Source organism: Phyllostomus hastatus, unplaced genomic scaffold, assembly GCF_019186645.2.
Source record: "Phyllostomus hastatus isolate PE091 unplaced genomic scaffold, TTU_PhHast_1.1 phas_contig_80, whole genome shotgun sequence".
Taxonomy (NCBI): Eukaryota; Metazoa; Chordata; class Mammalia; order Chiroptera; family Phyllostomidae; genus Phyllostomus; species Phyllostomus hastatus.
In genome coordinates this window covers 55,142,607-55,160,165 of record NW_025333960.1, presented here as the reverse complement: position 1 = coordinate 55,160,165, position 17,559 = coordinate 55,142,607, and the positions used below count along the sequence as shown (strand labels likewise).

Below are 17,559 nucleotides of genomic sequence, written 5' to 3'. Positions count from 1 at the left end.
GCAGAGTGGGCTTTCCAATGCACGAGGCCCTGCTTCCCGCTTACTCTGGGCTGTGCATCCGCTGGCCAATCAAGTCTCCACTCTGTTTAAACCGACTTGATTGGGTTTTTGGTGCCTGGGTAGCCTAAGACAAGGGGGCGGGGACAGACACCTCCCTGACGGCAGGGAGGGGCTAGGAGAGGAGAGCCCGCCCCTCCTGGCCCCGCCCCCGCCCCGTGTGCTATTTGTCCGCGGGCAGTGACGCGTCCAGGGCCCCTTCGCACTCTTTATTTATCCACACAGCCTGAGACCCCGTGACCCGCCCAGGCGGGTCCGGATGGAGGGTCCGCGAGGAGACAGGAGAGGCCTCGCCACGGTTCCAGCAGCGTTCGGAGAAGGGCGGGGCACCGAGAGGCCGGGAAGGGGACAACGGGTGGTGCCCCGACCAGACCAGATTCTCCCCGGGGCCGACCCTGGAGCAGAGGCAGAGGCGGAGCCAGGAAGCGCTGCGGCCCCTGTTCAGCCACCTGGACGCCGGCCAGAAGTGTCTGCGGAAGAACTCGTGCCACTGGAGCCGGGGACCGAGTCACGCTGAGCACCCCTGAAAACTCGGGGGCAGGCTGGGGCTCTCGCGCCCCCTCGCGGACGAGGAGGAGGAGGAGGACAGGCTGCTTGCGCGAGCGGTCGGAAGAGGGTGGGGGTGCAGGGCTGAGGGCCCTCAGTCCTTGAGCTGCGACACCTCGTGCAGGTAGGCAGCCATCATCTTGGTTCCCTCGATGTAGTTGTACCTGGCGGAGAGGGAGAGTCAGCGCGGCGGCCGGTGTCCTGCGGCCCAGGCACACTGGCGGTCTGGGAGCGCCCGCCGTCCCGGCCGGGCGGCCGCGAGTGCTGCCTGACTTCAGAGTTTGGGCACCTGGTCCCCAGCACAGGTTCAGCCCGAGCGTCCCACCAGGAACCTGTCCTGGCCCCGGGTCCTCGGGGTCGCACGGGGCCCCGACTACGAAAGGCCTTGCCTGTGCCACGGCCTCCCTTTGTTTCTGTGGGCCGGAGCCTCCAGCTCCCATCCTAGGACCCAGGTCTCTGTCCCCCCGCCCCCGCTGCCCTCCAGGCAGGGTCTCAGCCGGCTCAGTCCCCGACCCCAAGGTGGCCCTGCTTCCTGTCCTCCTCAGCCCTTCCTCACAGCCTCAGGTGCTCCCTACCTGTGCGGGCCCCTCCCTCACTGCCAGCTCAGAGGCCAGCTCCGTCCCCGCTGCCCAGCAGAGCCCCGCGGCACCTGTGGGAGCCAGGGCCGCACAAAGGCAGCCTGAGAAGCCCCCACCGGCGTCCCGGCCAAAGGGGAAGCACGGAGACACAGACCACCGGGCGAACCCTGGAGACTGGCCCACAGGCCTCCTTCCCTGCCGCCCACCAGGAGCGCCAACCCCCTCCCCCCCCTCCCCCCCCCCAAGGGCAGACGGGGCAGAGCTCGGGGGAGGGGCCCAGAAACAGCCCCTTGGTGGCAGGGCAGGGGGGGGCCTGGCTCCCATGGTGGTATCTCCCCCACGGGCACCCCCCCCAGCCCCCTGAGGAGACAGGCCCAGGCCGCCAGGACGAGGACTGGAGTCCCACCTGTTGAGCTTCTCGTTCTGGGAGTGGGCGCCGTCATCAGCCGACCCCATGGGCAGCAGCATGACATTCTTGCCCGTGGCCTCCTGAAAAGTCAGAGTCACGGGAATGCTGCCACCTTCCCTGGTCAAGTCCGGCTCCACACCAAAAACTGGGGGGATGACACAGAAGACACGGTGAGCCTTGGGGCCGGGCCCCTGCAGGCCTACTTCCTGCCCCCCCACCCCCAAGACCAGACCCCGCGTGAGGCCTGGGACGGCGGCCCCCCTCCCCGCAGCCGACGGTGCAGCCCGGCCTGGGCACCGCCGCTCCCCAGCGCCTCCCCACGCAGCTGTGCACCCACATGGTGCACACAGCCGCACAGGCGCGCCGAGGGCCTGGGCATCGTCCCCAGGGGGGGAGTCTGACCTGTTTTCAGGGCTCTTCTCCCAGCCATGTAGTGAGGGTGGTTGAAGTCGGACACCCAGGGCTTCCCACCATGGTTCAGGTACACCTTGAACTTGTTGGGGCTGTGCAGTTCAGCAAACTTCTCCGTCAAGTACTTTGTAACCTGAGCCACGGGCAGAAGAGACACAGCGTGTCAGAGAGCTGGGCACGGCCTCCGCTGCCAGTGGTCCATCCCATGGCTAGTCTGAGTGCGCGCACAGGGCTCAGCCTGGCCCACAGAGTGTCTGTCCGTGTTGACTGAGCGCCCACAGTAGGTCTACAGTGGGTCTGCGCTGAGTCTGCAGTGAGAGCACAGGGCTCACGCCTGGCCCGCAGGCAGTCTGCCCGCGTCGACCAAGCGTCCACAGTAGGGCTACAGAGGCTGCGGCGGGTCCGCAGCGAGCGCACAGTGAGAGCGCGGGGCTCTCTGACCCGTCTGCTGCGAGTCTGCCTCGAGTCTCCGGTGGCCCCGTTTCCTGCTGCCCACCTCCGGTCTGCACGGCCGTGGCGACAGAAGAAGGGATTGTGTCGGGAATCAAAACCCGGCTACTTGAAGGTGAGAGGTAATGTTTTACTAACAAGCAATTCACCCTTTATGCAGACGTCTCCATATAACTATAATCTCTAAGTCACATTTTTAAAAATGTTTTTTGATCTGCGTCTTCATAAAAACGATCGCATCCAGGCCAAAAGCGGAGCCAGGTGCCGGCCCAGGGACACCTCCAGATGACGCAGGCCAGTCCGCGGGGTCCTCTCCCAACAGGGAGGCCCTCGCCTCCACCCCGCAAACCTTCCCATCCAGGGCGACCGCTCCCGGGAAGCCCGCCGGGCCTGCAGCTGCAGGAACTCACCCCCCCTACCCAAGCCTTCCCTTCCTGGGTCCTGCCCTCCGTCCCTCACCACGGCCCGGAGGGGGCTCACTGTAACGCACTCCACCCAAAGTGACTGTCAGAGCTGAAGTCTTAGGTTGAGGTCAGAGGGCAGGTTTTGGCATGCCTCAGCAGTGACAAAGGCCACTTCTTCCCTGGGATGCTTTTTTATATGGCCTTTATCTCTGACCAGCCCTTGAACTGCGGCTTCCAGCAGTGACCCAGCTGGCCGGGGCCCCGCGGCCCTGTGGGCGTGGGTGTGGGTCCCCAGGCGGGCGGGCCCTGCGGGAGCTCTCCTGTCCTCCCCCGACCCGAGCCGCCATGCGGCAGCCCTCCCGGCACCCCACGTGCCTGCTTGCCGACGGCCTCGGGGGTCATGTTGGGCACGAGCCTGATGGAGAACTTGCCGACCACTTTCCTGGGAATCACGGTCTTGGCCCCGGAGCCGGAGAAGGCGCCCTCGATGCCGTGGAGGGACAGCGACGGGAACCGCCACCTGTGCATCAGGACGTCTTTCTGCGGAGAGCAGTGGGGGGGGGGGGGGTCAGGGGCCACGCTGTCCGCCTTCCAGGAGCCGGCAGTGTTGTCCGGCAGGTCCTTCCTAGTCACCGCCGGCCCAGCGCCGGCCGGCACCGGCACGGGAAGGAGGGGCGGACCCCGCCGGGGCTGGCAGAGGGGCGGCCCCAGAAAGGGGGCTCTGCACTCCCAGCGGCCCCGGGTGTGCCCCGTCCGTGCCTCAGTGCGGCTCTGGACCGCTCGGTTTAACAAAACGGACGACCAGAGCCACGGGCTCCCGCCGGCTCAGTGGAACGCAGGGGAGGTCACGGGCCCGCGGACAGCGGAGCCCCGGCAGGGCCGCAGGCACCGGGAGAGAGAGGGGGCACAGCTCGGGCCGTGTGCTAACCCCTGAGACCCACGGGGCACAGAGCGTGGGTGTTGTCCCCGCAGGGGCAGGGAAACCAGGACTGCCCGCTGCACCCCAGGCCCCGAGTGCCCTCTGCAGGTGGTTTTACATGCCTTGGCCCGCCCGTCTCTGAAGAGATGAAAGCCAGGGCCCGGCCCTGCTGCCCCCCCAGACCCCAGGCCTGTCACTGGGCTCAGTGATCGCTGCGTGGATGGAACGTGAGCCTGCGTCCTCCTCCTAGACCAGGAGCTAAACTAACTACTAGGGACAACACAGCTTCCCCCACCCCGGCTGAAGGGACGTCCTGTGCGGTTGGCAACTGAACCCGGGCCCCGCGAGGGGCCTCACGCCACCTCTGCCCAGGGTGGGGCCGGGGGGGCATCCCACACACGCAAGCAGGCGACAGCCTCCTGCCCCCATCTTGGTCTGCTCTGCTCGGGCCCTCCAGTGGCACCGGGCACCAAGTGACCTTTCCAGCCACCTCTGGGCACCCAGCTGGGAGGGGCCTGCCTCCTTGTGGGGGCTGCACCACCTGCTGGCCCGGGGGCCCACGGCCACGGCCGACCGTGCCAGCCCCCCGCCCCTCCCCGCAGGGTCCGGCAGTGGCGGGCACAGCCGGGGTCGCACCTTGCAGCTGTGCCGCAAAGTCTGCACCCCTGCGTCCTTGGCGTGCTCCGTCAGCTCAAAGTCGATCTTGTCGTAGAGCTCCAGCTCCTCCTCCGTCACAGGGGCCACAGCCTCGTGGATGCCGGGCACCAGGATCTTCCCCTTCCTGTCCATCAGGGAGCCTGCAGGGGGGCAGGGGGGCGCGCTCAGCAGGCAGGCAGCAGGGAGCCCGAGGCCGAGCGGGGCCGGGAGTGTGGGCACGAGGGCCCTGAGGAGACCCTTCCTGGGCACACGGGCGCACTCGGGCCCGCAACACCCCGGGCAGGCGAGCGAGTGGCGCCAGCGCCCTAGGTTAGGGCAGAGACTGACACTCGAAAGGGTAGGTGAGCTGTCCCCAGTCACAGACCGGGTCACCCCGAGCAGAGCGCCTTCCCGAGCTGCGGGCACTGGCGAGGGGCGCAGAGGAGACTGCAGTCCCAGGAACAGTGCCGGCTGCACAGCCCGCAGCCGGCGTCCGCCGGGGGAGGAAGCAGGTGCCAGGAAGGGTGGGCGGGGCCTGCAGCCTCGCTGTGGCCAGATACAGTGTAAAGAGACCCAAGCAGGTGCTCTCTGAGAGACGTGGCACACAGTGTGTCCACAGGAAGGGCGGTCGTGTGGTTCTAGGGCACAGGCTGGGCAGGGGTGCAAAGCGGCCTCCCGGAGGCAAGGCAGGGCCCAGGGGCCTGGGGAGGCAGGGGGCGGAGGCAGAAATGAAGGCTTGGTTCCCCCGTCCTTTAAAGGGGACGGTGAGCGGAGGGAGGGAGGCAGGGAGCCTCAGAGTGACACGGACATGGGTCGCGCAGAAAGCCCAATGCACTGGGCGCTGGTGACAGCTGGGAAACGCCCGCCCCCTCCTCCCAATCCCCAGGTGCTGGCGGACGCGCGTGCCTACCCATCAGCGCGATGAGGTCGGTCATGGCCTCGTGCACCGAGCCCCCGTACACGCCGGAGTGCAGGTCCCTGTCGCTGCTCTCCACCTGCAGGGGACAAAGGCTGCGCTGCCGGGCTGCTCGGGGGGAGCTTGCTGTCCTCATGCGACAGCAGTTGCAACCAAGGACACCCACAAGTCCCGACAAGCAGTTTTAAAAACTCAAAATTTGCTCCCTCGATGAGCTAAGCAAGGCGTTTCCTAAATTATAAAACTTGGAAGCAACAACAAGAAATAAATTTGGAAATGCTAGCCACAGGTGAACCGGGAACACTGACCACAGGTAAATTAGGAGTGCTGGCCAGAGGGAAAGCAGGAGCACTGCGCACAGGTGAGGGAGGCGTGCTGAGCACAGGTGAGCGAGGAGTGCCGAGAGCCAGCCGGCGCCTGGAGCCCGAGGACCTGGGGTCGGATCCCACCCTCGGCTGCCTCGCGGCGTGACCAGGGTAGGGCAGCGACGGCTCTGGGCCCCGTCTCCTCCGCGGCGGGCAGACAGGGGCCTTGCGCACGCCGAGAGTGCAGGGTGGCAGCTGGGACCACTCCCGGCACTCGTGCACCTACAAACCACCCTCGCGGGCAGGAGCTAACGTCATCGTCATCACCTGGGCCGGAGGAACCCCACCACCCTCTCTGCAGAGCGGGAGCGGGGGCTCAGGCTGCCACACAGTGAGTGGCAGGTCCGTCCTCCCTGGTCCCAGGCTCCTCAAGGTCACTTGGTCAGGGGTAAGAGCCCAGGGCTGAAACACCAACACTTCCACTTTTTACCATCCTCACCCGAGGACGTTTTTCCACTGCTGTTTTCAGAAGGGGGAAGAGAGGGAGAGGAACAGCAATGCGAGAGAGAAACATCCCTGGCTGGGAATTGAACCTGCAACCTTTCAGTCAGGGGACGACGCCCCAACCAACCGAGCCTCACCAGTCAGGGCGGAACATCTCCCTGTTCAAAGGAAGTCTGTCTAAAATGCCCTGAGGCTCGGCCTCCCTGGTGGACCAGCATCTGACTTCTGCTGTGCGACCCCGCGGCGAGGAATGCACCCGGCTTACAGGTGACGGCGCCGGTTCTGACCGCACCGGGCCTGGAGCACCAGCGTGGTCCCTGCCACAGAGGAGGGGGCACCCCGAGCCTGAGGCCCACTCCCTGCTACCGCGATCTCGGGGCCAGCTGGCCGTGGGTCGGGGGACCGGCGCGGACCTCGGGGAGTGAGTGCAGCACGCACCTCGATGTAGAAGTAGCAGATGCCCCGCAGGCCGTAGGTGATGCAGGGCTTGCTCTTGCCCAGCCAGTAGTTGTCGGAAATGCAGACGAAGTCCACGCCCTTGAAGAAGGTGTCCTTCCGGGAGAAGATCAGCTCGTCCAGGCCCTCGGAGCCCGACTCCTCCATGCCCTCCAGGCAGAACCGGAGGTTGACGGGGATCTCCTGCGGTGGGGGATGGGGAGGGTGTCGGCAGGCACTCGGTGGTCCGTCTCAGAGACGGCCCACGGGAAGCCACCAAGCATTTTCAAGCCTCCAGTTTCCAGGACCCAGCTCCCCCCAACCCGGGCTGAGCACTGGGGCTGGGCTGGCTGTGCCCATCCCCAAGGGGCGCCCTTGGCCCCGGGCCCCAGGCCGTCAGGGACGAGCCTGGCTCCAGCCACGGTCACGTCCTCACTGAGTGCACCTCACTAGCCACGGCTCAGTGCGACGCGGCTCCTCGTCACAGGGGTCCCCACGCTGGCCCAGAGCGGGTGGGGGTCTCTCAACGAAACCCTGGGTCTCTTAGGGCTGAGCTTCTAGGCTACCTTCTCTCTCTACTTCTCAGTACTTTGCAAACTTGCAATGCGGAGTGCACACAGTTAAGGGACAGACTTTAACCACCAAGTGCATCTTCAGAGGCCGTGAGGCCTGCAGAGAAAGGGAGGGTCTGCTCACAGACACGGCCCTCAGGCGTGAGGCCTGCCCTCCCCCGCCGGCCTGGGGCCTGCTGAGCCAGCAGGTGTGTAGGGGGGAGCACCTGGAACACCGTAAAGCGATTACACCTGCAGGCTTCCTGAGCCGGAACTCCACCGGTCCTCTAAGCTGAGTCGCTGGCTGACGCCCTGGGGGGAGCTTGCTGCCTCCTGTCCCGGTGACCTTTGACCTGACCTTTGATCAGGACCGGCCCCGCCCTGTCCCCGAGTCGGAACCGCGTGAGCCAGGCGCACCTGACCCGTCTTCTGGAAGGCTTCCAGGGCGTTCAGCCAGCCGGCCACGGGCCCCTTGTCATCGGTGGCGCCTCTCCCGTACAGTTTGCCTGGAAGAGCAGCGACCAAAGTCCTCACGTTAGGGCAGTGGGGAGACACACAGGAGAGAGCCCCCCCGCCGAGAGCGTCTGCTAACGTCTCGGCAGAACCACTCGCGTCCTGAGGGCCTGAGCCCCTCTGCACGGCAGGAGCCCGTGCTCAGGCTGCCGGAGCCGGAGCCCGCTCGTGGCACTGCGGCGAGAATCCCCAGAGGCTGCCGCCACGTGGGTGCTCCCAGGCCCCCCCCCACCCCGAGGACACAGCGATTAGCCAGCGCTGGCTGGGTTCCTGCTGACTCAGGGCGCAAACTCCGGCCCTGGCCCCGGCCCAGCCCCCGGCCCGGCCCCCCGCCCGGCCCCCCGCCCGGCCCCCCGCCCGGCCCCCGCCTGGCCCCCGCCCGGGAACATGGTATCAGCGGGGAGCGTGCTACAATCTCGTGCCGCGACCAGCTGGCGGAGATCAGGGCGAGGAAGCTGCGCTGGCACGGGCAGGAGGCACGGAGCCGGAGTGCCCTTCCCGAGACAGCCGCGAGCCCCAGCCGCACCTCCAGCCCCCCATCCCGTGTGCTCAGGGGACGGGACGGAGGGTTGTCATCGAGTCTCTGGGCCGCCTCTGAGAACGGCCGGCACGGTCCTGCTGCTCCCCAGTGGATGGGGACGGGGTCGCAGTCTGTCCCCCCACACTGGCCTCTGGGCCCCCCGAGACCAGGTGTCTGGGCAGGGGGGAGCAAGGCCAGGCCCTCCTCCTGGCCCTCTGTCACGGGGTGCGGGGCACCCGAGGGCGGCCACGGCACCGCACCGCGGCCCAGGCCAGCCCGGCCCTCCGGCGTCCCCACCCCCAAGGCCGCTTTCCTACGCCTGGCGGCTGTGGCAGGGCCCAGCCCGAGGTGGCCGGGGGCTGGACGCCGTCCTTTCCGGGCGTTTCTTTTCACGTCAAACCCGGCTTCTCACGAAAGCTGAAGAGCTCTCCCGAAAAGCACCCCAGCTCCCGGGACGAGCGCTGACGAGGTGGCCGAAGTGTGCGGACCACGCTGCACAGGGGTGTGCGGCAGGGCGGGGGTGCACCCCTCCCCTGTCCCGGGGTGGACGCCGAGCCACCGAGGGAGCTGTCTGCCCGGTGTGATCGGTGAGGGGCTGCGCCTCCAGGTGTGCACAAGGCACAGGTGGGGGCCGGGGGGGGGGGGTAGCCAGTGGGACTGAGGCTGCAGAGGCGGCAGGCGGAGACCCAGCAGGTCCTGTCACTGTGGGCGGGACGGAGGGGGCTCAAGGCTTCCACAGCCACCGGAGGGCCTGCAGGCAGGGCGGGGGACATGGTGGGAGGGGACGGGAGGAGGGGCGGACAGGCTGGAGAGCGAAGCGCGGGTCCCGACAGCGGCGGGGGAGGAGCCTGTCCTGCAGCGAGGTCCGTGCCCCAGCTCCCCGCACCGCGGTGACCCCGCGGCATGGGGCCGACCTTCCTCAAAGACGCCACCCGAGGACAGAGACCAGACTGTGCGCAGCATCAGCACGTCTGAGGACGGACCGTCAGTAAACACAGCCCAGACGTGGCCCCGGGGGGAGCGAGGTGCGAGGGGCCAGGCTCCTCCTCGGGCCAAGGCCAAGGCCGGAGCTCTACTGCTGGGGCAGAAGGAGAGCTCAGCCTAGTGGCCGGGGGCAGGGGGTCCAGGATAACGCCTCTGCCTGTGCCCGCCCGGCGAGTGGCATCCGTGACTGACCGAGCCATCACCGTCCCTGCCCAGGGCGGCCAGCGGTGGGGAAGACAAAGGCTCCCCTCCCGTCCCCAGGCGGAGGGAGCTGCTGGGATGTGCCCCGGAAGCATTTAGAAACCGGCTGTCCCTGGGGGACCCGTGTCTGAGGGCTGCGCTGCCTCTACCCAGAACCGGGGGAGCCCAGCTGAACCCCAGACACAACACCCCAGTCCCACGGGACGGGGGCACTCTGGGGGGTCTGTGACTGCACACGCGTGAGACTTCCTTCCCGAAGGTGACATCTACATCATGGGAAACAGCTTGTCCTGGGCAGATGGCCAAGGGCACGCTGGGGACCCTGCCTGGACGAGGCAGCAGCCTTGGGAGCCCCCCGCCCCCCCCGTGGAGAGGGTCCTCACCGTCCCGCTCCACCAAGGTGAAGGGCTCGCTGTCCCAGCCGTCCTCCAGGGCCGCCGGCTGCACGTCCAGGTGGCCGTAGATACACACGGTCTTCTTCTGGGGGTCGGAGCCCAGCGTGCCGAGGAGAATGGGGGGCAGCGGTATCTCCGAGCCGTCGGGGAGCTGGGCGGGGAGAGGGGCGAGTGAGCACGGCCTTTGTTTAGAAACCTGCCATGCACGGCCGACATCACTAAAACACCTGGAGCGTTCTTGCCCTTCCCGTCGATCACCCTCGTTGCAGAGTTAAGGTCAGATTGCTCGACCGGATCGTTAATTAACGAGAATTTACTTTCCTATAATCCAGAGAACAAAGACACAGTTGTGTGCACCAACCGCAGGCCCTTTGGTGAGTTTTTTAAGGCAGGTTGTTTTTTTAACTTTTTTTTTTTAAAGATTTATTTATTTATTTTTAGAGAGGGAAGGGAGGGAGAAAGAGAGAGAGAGAGAAACATCCATGTGCGGTTGCTGGGGGCCGTGGCCTGCAACCCAGGCATGTGCCCTGACTGGGAATCGAACCTGTGATGCTTTGGTTCGCAGCCTGCACTCAATCCACTGAGCTATGCCAGTCGCCAGTCGGTGTTTTTTTAACTTTTATGTAACAAAACACATCATGAAAGGTGAGTTTGGGATGCAACTTATTCCAGTGCTTCCTACAATGATGGACAGAAACCACTGCAACCTTGAAGCAGAGGGCCGGTGCCCGGAATCCTGCCCGTGGACCCCAGTCCCGCACACACGGGGCCACAGCCCGGGGTGCAGCGACCGGGCAGAGGGAGCCGTGTGCTCACGCACTGGCAGCTGGTCCTGGGCTCCCCCCGAGGGCCTGCCGGGTCCCCCCGAGTCCCGTGGGAACGGGGTCAGTGCGTTAACCACAGCATGCTTGTGATCTAGGACAGGGTGCGGGGACGCAGCGGCAAGCCCGGGGCTCCTCCCACACGCACGTCGGCTGGACCCTCCAGCTGTCACGTTGGATGCCCTGCACCCCCAGCTCCTGCATCCCAACAGGGACACCTGTCACCACCACAGAGTACCACCGGCAAACCGCTGGGGGCGGGGGCGGGGGCCAGAGGGCAAACACTCCCCCTTCGTGCGTGCCGGCTGCTGGGCGAGGATCACCCGTGCCAGAACCATCACGCACGCGTGTGTCTGTCCAGTTACCAGAAAGCAGTCCCCGTGGAAACACGTTCACAAACACACTGCTCACCGCTAAACTGGGACGAAGCTGAAGCTGCGATTCACCAGCGAGAGGCTGCGATTCACCAGCGAGAGGCAGGCGAGCCGCCGGTGAGAGACACCAGCCATCGGCATGCGGCCGGTGACAGTGACGGCGCCGGGGCCTGGGCGCAGCTGGGTGTGCACGTCCCCCCGGAGCGCGCCAGGCCGCCAGGACTCATGCGGAGTGCGGGTGTGCCTCCCGCAAGTGCTGCTCATAAACCCTCGGCGTGCGTGGCTCTCGGTAGCCCCACAGGTGCCCATGTGCGGCCCCCACGGGGACGGCCTCCGAGAGCCACCAGGGGCCAAGAACCGCTCCTGGTGCCCACTGCCCTGATCTCACAGGTCACCGGCACTGGGGCCACCGCAGGTCCTCCTCTTGCCTCAGGGTGTGGGGTGGGGGGAGGATGTTCAAACGACAACACATTTTCTCTAAATAAACTTCCGCTCAAAACAGCTCCCCTGCCATCCTTTAGAATTTTCTAAGGAGCCGTCCAGGCCCACAGGCAAGTCTGCAAACCGCACACCCCTCCCCGGGCGTCCCTGACTGCTCTGGCCCGACAGTCCTCCGCCAGCGCGGAGCCGGGGACCAGGCTGTGTTCGCCCTCCTCCCCTCTGTCCTCCTCCCCGTCCCATCCCCATGGCCACGCCCCAAAGGGGACGCAGCGCCCGGGGAGCCCCGCTCCGTCCTGCGCATCGTCAGCTGCTTCCCTCGCGCCCCTTCTGGGCCCCGGGGCCAGGGCTGCCCCGTTCCCTGAGCCCCTCCGCCTGGGACCGGGCCCAGGGTGAGCAGGGGTCCTGCACCTGCCGGCCAGGCAGCCGTTGTCTGTCCCAGCTGGGGCGGTGGCGGCGGACAGGCCCCACCTGACCTGCGCTGCACGGGCCTGGGCAGGCAGGCCCGGTGTCAAACAGCCCACATCGGCCCCCGGGGCCTCACCCACTAGGCCCCGCACCCTGGGGCCTGCCACCAGGACTCAGAACCCCTGTGACGCCATCTTTCCCCCGTAAGCCTGTGTGTGTATGCATCCGATAACAACACCCACTGTCCCTCCACACCTGTCCGAGGTCGCCCTGGCCCCCCCGATGACCAGAGCACCGCTGCCCAGTGCCCCGATGGGGCTCTGATACTCCATACCCTCGCCGCACAGGCAGCCCTGGGTCGTGCGGACAGCGGTGAAACCTGTCGACTCCCAGGTGAAAGTGGGCGCTGCGCAGTTCAGGGTGCTGTGGCGGTCATTCTAGTCCCTGTGGGGGGCCTTTTCTTAGAAATTGCGCTGTCTGTCTGTGCTCAGGGCAGTAAACCAACTCTGGAAAGCGAGAACTGCAGGAAGCAAACCTGCCCCCCAGGTTTGTTTTGAATACACCAGGAAAAAACAGGAAGTGGGAGCCCATTAGGCACGCTCCCAAGAGAAGATGATACAAAGAATCTTGGTTTATTTTCTCATGAACGGAGGGTGGTGCCGGGAAGCTGCAAATTCTATTGCACAATCTTAAGGCAGCGATGAACCGTGCAGTCGGGAGAAAGCACACACACACACACACACACACACACACACACACACATGTACAGGGCTGGCCTGGAGCTAGGAGGCCGGGTCCCCCTCTGGTGCCGCGAACTGCAGTGGCTGCCAGGGGAGACCCAGCCCTGCTGGGCCTCTGGGTGCTTCCAGCTGCGGTAAAAAGGAGCAGACTGGGCTGAACATCCACATGCAAAATCTGGGGACAATGACCTCCGCTGACCCCTATACCACTGGGCAAGAGACCGGAGAGAAACCAAACCGTGCCACACCATGCAATGTAAAACCACACGGCCACCCCAAAAACACGCGGCAGGAAACGTGTGGTCCAGGCGGGCTGGGCCTCGTCCGACACTAAGGGGGGGCTGGTTAGCAAAAAGGGGCTGTTCACGTCGGTCACGAAGAAACAGACCACGGCCATCTGTCAGCGTGCACCCCCAACAAACTTCCCCTTCGTCAAGGGTAAGTGCTCGTCCTAGTCATCAGGGCCTGGGGACAGAGTGTGTTGACATCTTCGTGGACAGAATGGCCCCGCCCTGCTGGAAAGGCAGCTGATTTCTGGGAAGTCTCAGCTCTTTTCTGAGACCGGCCCCCAGGCTCACCTCTGCTCCAGTGAGCCCCCATAACGCTCCCTCTGAGACGGAGATGCCCAGGAGGATGAGGAACCCTTTGCCCCGCCCACCCACCTGCAGGAACCGCGCAGGGATCGGTATGCGAACCAGGCCCCCACACCGTACCTTCTGCTTTCCAATGTCCACCAGCTCCACGGAGCCGCCCAGCTGCTTGATGTCCGCCGCGGCTACTTCCAGCATCTTCCTGATCTCCCCCCGCTTCTCGGGCCAGGCAGACACGCTCTGGATGGCCACCCATTCCGCGAGCTTCTGTTCATGGACAGCAAGGAAAGGGGGACTCTCACGAGGTGCTCCTTGGGCAGGAAGGCACCCACACACCGGCCGTGTTCTGGGCACCCAGCACTGGCCCGCGCGACCTGCGGCCGCTGCACTCTGACCTTGTTGACCAGGTGTAGGGGACAGATCCGCCAGGCCTCCGCTGCGCCTGAGGTTTTAAATCGTGTCTTTACTGACCGTGTACTGGGAAGTGCAGCACGACAGGAGCACGTCAGGATGTGTTTTCTTAACCACGGAGCGGGAGGGGAAGGTGGAAGGCCCTGCGTGTTCTGTAAATACCTTTACACCTGAATCTGACAAAGCTGCAGCCGCGGGACGGAGAAAACACCCAGGACGTTCAGTCCAGCCCAGCCCAGCCCAGCTCCCACCCCGACAGGGGCTGAGCCCCCCAAGGTGCGCCCCTCAGAGCGAGAACTCCTCCGCAGCGCTCGCCTGAACTGCGTCCCCGGCAGCGACCTCAGAGCATGGTGCTCCTTGTGACCCTCCGGAAGCGGGTCCCGCTGTGACCTTACTGAACCATTCACAGCACCCCAAGGGCAAAATAGGTCTCTGACCCAGACCAACCACGAGGAGTTACAGATGGAGAGTAACAATCTCGTAAGGTTTTCTGTCAAAAGCCAAGAAATGTTACCTTCCGTACATTTGAAGGCACAGAGGAGATAAAGGAGAAAAACCTCTAGACTGTACACACACACATACACACACACACACACACGTACACACATTTTTAGTGGCCATTGTTTTCACGTGCAAGCACTTCAGAACCACTCTCGCGGCCAATTCCAAGCAGACACACAGCCCCCACGCTGCACACGAACCTCCGGAACTCAGTCACCCGAAAACCGAGTGAGCGCCCTTTGCCCAGCACCTCCCCCCCCCGCCACAGCCACCACTCTGCTTCCCCAGCCGCGTTCAGGGGGCCCACAGGAGAGAACCGGCGCTGTCTGTCTGTCTGTCTGTCACACTTCCCCGGAACAGCGTCCCTCACACTCTCCCCCCGCCCCCCCCAAGCCCCCCCGAAGCAAGCCGGACTGCAGGGTGAGCAGCGTAAATGACCGTCCCCTCACCTTGATGTAGCGGTCCTGATTGTCGTCCACATACTTGAACAGGGCGGCGAGGGCCGACATCTTTCCACCGAGGGCAGCCCTTGGAGGTTCTGGGGAGGAAAAGCGGTTGGTCAGTCCTGTCGGTAGACAATGCCCAGCTGACTCAGGGCAGGGTCTGGATCAGGGCCACGGACTCGGACCCCGCCCTCCCAGCCACGTGGGTTCCAGGAAGGGACCGGGTTCCCAAGAAACGAAAGCTTTGGCTAGAGGCTTAGCTTGGTCCCCCCCCCCACAGAGGGAACTGCGACCAAAGCATGTCAAAGCGGCAGGTAACGAAGGAAGGGCCTGGTGGAAGACATTCCGATGAAAATTGAAAGCAGGTGCTTCCCAGTGACACGGACGTAGAGCACTGCACACGTGTGACTTCAGTCCCGTGAGGCACACAGAGAACTTCCCACCTGCTGTGACCGGGGGCGATCATCACCCCTCCCCCCAACCTAAGCAAAAACGTCACAACACATGCAAAAAGCCCAAGGCCAGGCCCCTGAACTCCGCAAGGAAGTGGACAGTCCGAGTCCAGGGCCTGCCAAAAGCACCAGGTGCGACCTGCACACAGACCTTAGGGGGAAAGCGACTCCACCGCTCTGCGCCCCACTCCGGTTCCCGTGCGCGCGACCCAGCGCCCCCAGCTCCACCCCACAGGCACAGGGAGAGAAGTCCTTTGACCGACGGATCGCCTTTACAATTCGAGGTGCACGTGAGACAAAACCCATCCGGGTGCTTCCACTTTCACAACTGCTTCGGCCGACAACTCGGGTCCCCTCCAGTGGTGGGAAGGGCTGGGCCACACCCCGCTGACACGCCGAGTTTCAGGCCTGCGGTGGCAGACTCCCGGGTCCGGCCGGGTCCGGCCGGGTCCGGCCACGTCCGGCGGTGCTCACGCCTGGGCACAGGCACAAGTTTTGCTCGGTGTCGGACCTCAAAGTAGTGTTTGAACGGAGAAGTGACTGCACCCGCAGCGACAAGAAGCGGGACGGCTGCACAGGGGCTGAGGTGTCACCTCTGCGCAGCGCAGTGTGAGGTCAGTGAGAGGTCAGTAAGGTCGTAGGTCAAACTGCATATTCCCAGCGCCTCCTTCCTCCTCTGCAAACAGCAGCCTCGGAGCCTGACCTACTCACCAGTACCAACCCACCAGCCAACAGGTGGTGCCTGTGGGGGCTGAGCCCTGAAAGAGCACCTCCACCCCCCCCACCCCCACACACATAGTCCACAAACACTACAGACTTCATGGTTAGCAAGTCAAATATCCATCCGCCCACCAGCAAAACTGTGAACAGGAAGCGTCTATAACAGTATGCTAGGCTGGTACCTTTATTTGGGTTCCTGGTCATTGAGAGCCACAAACCCCAGACTCACTGGGGTGTGTAGGCCCCGGCCTCCCGCAGAGCCCCTCACAGGCGGAAGCACTAACGTCGCACCTCCCGCCCCCCCCCCCGCCCCCCAGAGCAGAGTCCACGGACCAGACCCCGGCGGCCTGCCGGACCAAGCACAGCAACTCTGGCTCCTCGGTAGGGCAGCCCGCCCGGGTCTCCTCCTTCCTACCAGGGCTTCAGGGCTGTGGGGTCCTCTCTCGCCCCCCATTACCTGGGGCCTCCTGCCACCAATGTTTTAAAGCAAAAGCGCGGTACTGGTGTGAACACGAGTACATATCCTCTGGAAATGGGTCCCGCCCTCGCTGCCCCTCTTGACCCCTGAGGTTCCTGGGGAGCAACAAGGCTTCAACAGGGAACCTAGTGGGGCGGGGTGGGGGGGACAGGGATGGAGCTCCTGGGACCGCCTACAACACCTGCAAATGCTTCTCAGTCCGCATGCACTCAACGGCGTATGTTACAGTAAGTAAATCCTGAATCGTGGCTGCGTCTCTGCAAAAAGCCACTGCACCAGGGGCAGGGGCTCCCAATTAGCCCCGTCCAGAGCTCCCGAACACACGGTCCCACGAACCCTGTCCCCATTCCTCCGCGCCCACACCAGGGACGTCCAAGGGGTGCACGGAAGGTGCCCGCTGGGGCAGGTTCGCCCGCCCGCCCGCCCGCACCCCGGCTCGGCTCCAGGATGACGCCCCGGACCCCATCGCAGCAGCAGGGGCGGGCTGGCGGCCCCGTCCGCGGGGCCCACGGGCACGAGGGCGTGGGTGCCGCGACCCGGGGCCAGGGCTCGCGTCTATTGCACAGGTGAGAATTACCGGAGCTGATGCGACCACCAGCCTGCTCAGACCCCCGGCCTGGAATGTCCCCGGAAGCTAGCAACCCCTGACCCCGGGCCCTCTGACCCCGGCCGGGCCGCCCAGCCACGACCTGAGCCTCCGCAAAGCCTCCGCGGGACAAAAGCGTCTGTGCGCTGCGGCCCTGGACCTGCGGAGCCGCGGATTCCGCGCCGGCCCCGTTTGAACGAGACACCCGCTCTCCCGTCACCGCGGGCGGAGAGAGGGAGAGACCCAGAGGTGGGCGCGGCCACTCTACAGCCGACCCCGTGGCGGCCGGCGCGCCGCGCACTCAGGGCCCCCGCGGCTCCAGCCCCGCTGAGGCTGCAGCCCTCCGCCCTGCCTCGGCCCCTTCCGCACTCCGAGCCTGGCGCGACTCCGGCCCGGGCCCCCTGCCGGGCCAGCGAAGGCCGCTCACCTCCCACAGCCGCTGCACTGAGGCCGCCTGATGCGTCTGGGTCACCGCAGCGCACTGTGCACACTGAGCCCTGCCCAGCCCTCCGACCCCGGCCTCTTCCGGGGACCTCGCTGGCCCCGCCCCGCGCCTCCCTGGCCCCGCCCCTCCAGGGCGCGGACCCCGGGCGGAGGACCCAGAGAGGCTGAGGGTCAGGGGCAAGGCTGGGCGTGGTCGCCCTCGTGCACCGTGCTGGCTCCGACTCGCTCGTCCGTTTTGGCGCCTGAGGGTTGTTGGGTTTTAATGACGTTCCGCGTCCCAAGTCGGGGCGCCCACGCCTTACCCCCTGGACCCTCCAGCTTTGGGAATGTCCCATCCCCAAAAAGCTCCTGAGCAGTGCACGTCTTGCTAGTCACACACATTTCCATCTCACGTAGCTTTGGCACTGTTTTCACAAAAC

The 17,559-nt window shown here is 65.3% G+C and overlaps 1 protein-coding gene across 2 annotated transcripts; it reads right to left on the bottom strand.

The window, feature by feature from the left end:
- Window positions 1–252: 252 nt before the first annotated feature.
- Window positions 253–17,259, bottom strand: CNDP2 (carnosine dipeptidase 2). 2 transcript variants are annotated; one of them, XM_045850346.1, is made up of 12 exons: window positions 17,124–17,259; window positions 14,467–14,555; window positions 13,229–13,372; window positions 9,723–9,885; window positions 7,539–7,627; window positions 6,574–6,774; window positions 5,321–5,405; window positions 4,411–4,571; window positions 3,231–3,395; window positions 1,993–2,134; window positions 1,588–1,735; window positions 253–767 (listed from the first exon to the last, which is right to left on the bottom strand). In XM_045850346.1, exons 2-12 carry the CDS (start codon window positions 14,524–14,526, stop codon window positions 698–700), a joined length of 1,428 nt encoding a protein of 475 aa, XP_045706302.1. In that variant the 5' UTR covers window positions 14,527–14,555; window positions 17,124–17,259; the 3' UTR covers window positions 253–697. The 2 variants fall into 2 exon arrangements, with proteins under 2 accessions (XP_045706302.1, XP_045706303.1); XM_045850347.1 differs by lacking the exon at window positions 17,124–17,259 and adding an exon at window positions 16,688–16,711.
- Window positions 17,260–17,559: the final 300 nt, after the last annotated feature.

Coding starts and splice junctions, on each gene's coding strand:
- CNDP2 (XM_045850346.1), bottom strand. CDS start 14,526: ATGTCGGCCCTCGCCGCCCTGTTCAAGTATGTGGACGACAATCAGGAC. Junction 9,886..13,228: donor TGGACATTGGAAAGCAGAAG/GTACGGTGTGGG, acceptor CTCCCCGCCCAG/CTCCCCGACGGCTCGGAGAT. Junction 4,572..5,320: donor CGACCTCATCGCGCTGATGG/GTAGGCACGCGC, acceptor GCCCCCCTGCAG/GCTCCCTGATGGACAGGAAG.